Source organism: Penaeus japonicus, unplaced genomic scaffold (assembly GCF_977035675.1).
Source record: "Penaeus japonicus unplaced genomic scaffold, GWHDUDI00000001_assembly GWHDUDI00000016, whole genome shotgun sequence".
Classification (NCBI taxonomy): domain Eukaryota; kingdom Metazoa; phylum Arthropoda; class Malacostraca; order Decapoda; family Penaeidae; genus Penaeus; species Penaeus japonicus.
Genome location: NW_028234418.1, coordinates 28,445,432 through 28,450,431, shown reverse-complemented (window position 1 = coordinate 28,450,431; position 5,000 = coordinate 28,445,432). Strand labels below are relative to the sequence as shown.

Below are 5,000 nucleotides of genomic sequence, written 5' to 3'. Positions count from 1 at the left end.
TTGTTTTGAACGATGAGGACTTCCTTAATGATTTATCATCTGCTAAGGAACCAGTCCAAGCTTTGTCTGTCTTACCAGAATACTCATGGTGGAGGTTTTTAGTATTTTTACAGTGTTTAGTGTGGATGCATAGCGATCACTTGACATTACATCACACTCATGTTAGATTTACAACTGTAAACACAGATCACAAGTGTCAAGTGGAGTTGGATAAAGCACAGCCATTACAATTAGGAGAAAAAGTCACATTTGGGTTTCTAAATATTTCCTAGCCTTTCTATACTACAGAATTTTCTTAGCCTAAGAACTTGAGTAAAGAGTGTTTTAGGGCTTAACCGTCAGTGTGCTGTTTGACATGTGGCTTCCCGCAGGGCCATAAAACTCTCCTCCCTTTACCCTTTTGTTATTACTTTTTCCCCCCTTTTCTATCCCTACTGTTTCTTTAACCTTTCCAAAATGGGCATCTTACAATATATGTGTTTTCTATTATTTTCTAGACATATAGATATGAAATAATTAAGCTATATATTATATATTAGCAAAGGGATATTACTTAGCATTTGGTTTATTAGGTCATCATACCTGAAGGAATAAGTAGCTTGTAATTTTGTCAATAAGCATATTACAGTTCAAAATAGATCCAATCCCACAAAAATTCCCACGGCTAAAGGGTTAACCATTGAATTTTAGACCAATATCCAGAGTATCCAATGATAATAGTCATAGGGTTAAAGAGATTATTATATCTTTTTTAGCTTAGTAGCTATAAATGTCTGCTAATAATAGAAATTATTATGAAATACTGAATGTGAGTTTCAACCAGAGAATAGAACCTTCTATGATTATAACATTTTACATTGGAGAGGACAAAATATCAAGTTCTTTTGAATCATCCATTTCATTGCTTTTCCTCCAATACCAAATTTATTCATGGAAATCATCTCCATACTATTGAATTCATTCATTTGGTCACAATTTGCTCTAGGAAACATTCTTAGTGATTCTTTCTCTTATTTTTATTGAAATTTATAATCTTTTTCCTTCTCACTAATTCTTTTCAGATGGGGGGACGTGGCAGAGGGAGAGGTAAAGCAAAGGGGGGAGGAGGAGGTGGAGGTGGAGGTGGAGGTGGAGGAGCAAATGGTGCCTGGGGCAACAATAGAAATGAAGTGGGAGGCCTACCAAAGGGTGGAGGCTTCTGGGACATGCCAGGAGGCCTCCAGGAGAAGGGGAAGAAAGGTAAACCGCAGACCAATGGCAGAGGCAAGGAAAAACCGAAGGAACCAGAACCCGAGGAGGAAATCAAGTAAGTAGAGACTGAGAATTGCATGATCTTCTACTTTATCTTATCACAGGATGATAATATCACATATTACATTATTATCAGTATTGATAGTAGTCTACAATTGATATTAGCATATCCCATGTAGGAAATGTTAATGATATATTTTGTATTTACAATTACTCCTTGCTTTATCAAATATTGTAGCTTCTTATTTTTTGCTTCTGTAGGTATGGTCATCCCTTCTTCCGTTTAAGAGAAGGTAGAGAGTGATCAGAGAGTTGCCTATTACAAGTCTTCTTTGCGTTTTGTTTTTTTGTAGTATGATTAAAGTCTAGGCAGGTAATAAGTTATCAAAGGGCATTATCAGGTACTCAAGCATTATCTGGCACCATGTCAAATACTGAAGATGAAGTCATTACTTGACCTTAGATAGGGAATTCACAGCTAGTGGTAGTAAATTATAAATGCATACATTTTCCATTTTTTTGTTTTGCTACAGAATTTTTTTATAAGGCAAAATGTTAGATTTATTGAAAATGAGCCTGTCTGCAAGGGATTAACAAAGTTAACTGAACAATGAGATGATGCATATTAACCCATTGATAGCCGATGGCACCGTGCTATACAGCATAAACCCACCACATATATTTTATTAAAACCACGACCAGTGGGTTAATAATTGGGCACTACTTATAAGGTATGTCCCTGCTTCACATATTTTATTTCTATAGTTGCCCTTTTCCCAATTCTCACCCCCATAGAGCCGGAGAAAGGAAATTTGCCACAGCCTGCAAAGAAATTGAAGAAAGAGTCAAGAAGTATTATGACACACACCAATTCCAAGACCTACCCGATGAGGATGATGAAGAGGAGGAGGAGGATATAGAGGAGGAGGGTGTTCTGGGTGAGTTTAACCCATTGCCGACGGGGGATAGATTTGCTTACACAGGCTCCAGGATGAGTTTTATTTCTGATCGAGGCAGCTTCTGCAACATAATTTTATTTTTCCCACTCCCTTTTAGTCACTCATTGTAGAGCTAGAGACATTTTTGTATTTTGTTTTTTTGTGTGTTTTACTATTTTTAGAAATTTATATGTCATATCACAGGCTCCAGCAATTCTGCAGTTGACTAAAATTGTAGTTCAGGGTCCATATCAACTCATTTTTTTTCTTTACACTCAATGTGATAGAAGTATTACTGTTTTAGGGGGGACAAAAAAACAACTTTATTTTTTCGTATTTCTTTGCTGTCATGAACAAACACGAAACCATCCAAAATGAAGAGGTTGGGAAGAGGAAGGAAACTTGTGCTTTTGACAGTGAGTGCCACAATAAAAGGCATCCATACTGGCACAGGGTCACATTGTATGCATTGGGCATGGTGTGAGTCACCTTCCTCCTCTCGTTCTGTCTGCACATCTTTCATCTGCGGTACTTTAGAGCAAGAGGTCGGCAACTTGCGATGTGCCATCACTCTACAGAGATAGTGCTTGCTAGAGACCGTAGATGAGTGCCATTCAAGGCTCTCTCTCCTGCTGGTGCTAGAAGAAAGTGGTGCCATCTAGGTTTTGTAAGTGAGTTGAAAACCATTTTGCTTATTATTACGGCAGTTATAATAATTATGACTGCAATTGTCAACATCACTCACTCATTACTTATAGTACAATAAAATAACATAGTGATCCAGAATCCCCGAACGCCATGACGCCCATTGTCAGGCAAGAGCTCCTGCGTCATGTATGACAAAAAAACACGTCATCCGTCGTTAACGGGTTAATGGTCTTTGGGTGTTCCAGTCGCTGCTGGACCCATGCATGGGTAGAATTCATATTGTGATCAAGGAATGATGGAATTCATTATCAAAAGAAAGCAGTGGTGTAGTATCCTTTACTTTTTGTAGCCTCTGGGAACTTTATCACCTAAAATTTTGGCTATACCCATGCAAGAAATATATTATTTTATTTTTGTTTTAATTTAAAAATTTGTGTGTGTGTGTGTGTGTGTGTGTGTGTGTGTGTGTGTGTGTGTGTGTGTGTGTGCGCGTGCATACAAAACATACATACATTTGCTACTTTATATTTCAGCTCGAGTGTATGGTGGATATGGTGAAAAGAGAGATGAGAGCCGCACACAGCAATATTTGCAGGATGCCTTCAAGTCTGGTGCCCTTGTGTGTCTTATCTGCATTGAAAACATCAAACGCACAGATTCAGTGAGTTGAATCAGTCATTTGTTTTTTTAATTTTGAAGATGTATATTCATAATTTTCAAGTTAACATTCTTTTAAACCCATTCGTGACGGGGTATATATTTGCCTAATGCCATTCATGCCAGGAAATTAACAAGCACACACAGCTTCCCACCAAGAGATGTGCCCCTCAGAGCATTTTTTACGTGCTCAGTTCTCAGATGATAGGTTTGTTTTTGTTTTCATTATTTTGACAAGTCAAGAAAAATGTGTATATATACAAATACAGCTATAATGTTTATGTATGTATATAATTCTGTAAAACATGTATATACAGGGAGAGATCATGGCATGATAGGGTGTCAGTTCTTCTGATGACATGATATCACGTCACCTGTCATGAATGGGCTAGAAGAATAAACATGAAGACTATTTCTCTCAATGATTATGCAAAGTGAATATCGTAAAGAGTTTCTTATTCTTGAGATAATTATAGAACGGACCAATAAGTATATTTACCCATTGTCTTACCAAAGCTCAGTAGAGTCACAGAAAGTAAGTCTTGTCCTTCCAACAGATTTGGAGTTGCGAGGAATGTCACTGCAGTTTCCACATGCCATGCGTCAACAAGTGGGCAAAGGACAGCATCTTCCAAATCTCGGAGGCTCAGGCAAATGGTGATCAGAGAGTGGACAAGTCATCCATACCCTGGTGCTGGTAAGTCATAATTGTGTTTGGTTTACTTGTTTCCATTATGATTTGGTAAATATTTTCCAGATACAGATTAGGTTATTGAGATTCATTTTTCTGTATGGTCAGAATGCATGATCAAGTAAACTGCACATCCTATTTTATATCTTTGATTTATGATTTGTCCATTTTGAGAATCAGTTGTAAATCTAATGATTTATAGAGTGTTAGGAGCTTCTCCAGTGGACTAACCTCCCCTCCTTGAATAGCCCCAAGTGTCGCTTCCAGTATGGCCAGTCCAAGATTCCCAGCAAGTACTTCTGCTTTTGTGGCAAGCTATTGGATCCAAAGTTTGATCCCTGGCTCATTCCTCACTCATGTGGGGAAAAGTGTGGGAAGAAGCTCAAGCCAGAGTGCGGCCATTGTTGCCTGTTGCTCTGTCACCCAGGTGGGTTGCAGATTATTGTGTTCTTTTAAATATTTTCTTCTTTAGATGTATCAGGGTAATATGGGAGAAGAGGGAATGTGTTAGAGTGTAAGTGAAATGGGTAACAGGTGAGAAATGAAGAGCATATCTGGTAATATTACACATACCAAGTTACTCCTTTTTTTCTGTAGGTCCTTGTCCACCCTGTCCAAAAATGGTTGAAAACAAGTGTCACTGTGGACAGATGCCACCACAACCTCGGAGGTGTTGCTCAAAGACCTGGTCATGTGGACAGCGCTGCAGTCAGATACTCAACTGCCAACAGCACAAGTGTGAGGAACCTTGTCATCCAGGAGAATGCAAGAAGTGCCCTAGACAGAGCCGTCAGAAGTGTAACTGCGGGGCAGAG

General features: G+C 38.6%; 1 protein-coding gene across 1 annotated transcript in view; it reads left to right on the top strand.

Annotated features, from left to right (window-relative positions):
• Positions 1-5,000, top strand: part of LOC122243626 (NF-X1-type zinc finger protein NFXL1) — a 12,129-nt gene that overhangs the window by 869 nt on the left and 6,260 nt on the right. Inside the window, exons 2-7 of the mRNA XM_086545425.1 lie at positions 1,062-1,306; positions 2,047-2,189; positions 3,371-3,498; positions 4,052-4,191; positions 4,434-4,612; positions 4,783-5,000. The exon at positions 4,783-5,000 is cut by the window's right edge and continues 45 nt beyond it. Coding sequence (XP_086401551.1) covers positions 1,062-1,306; positions 2,047-2,189; positions 3,371-3,498; positions 4,052-4,191; positions 4,434-4,612; positions 4,783-5,000 — 1,053 coding nt within the window. The remainder of the gene's footprint in view (positions 1-1,061; positions 1,307-2,046; positions 2,190-3,370; positions 3,499-4,051; positions 4,192-4,433; positions 4,613-4,782) is intronic.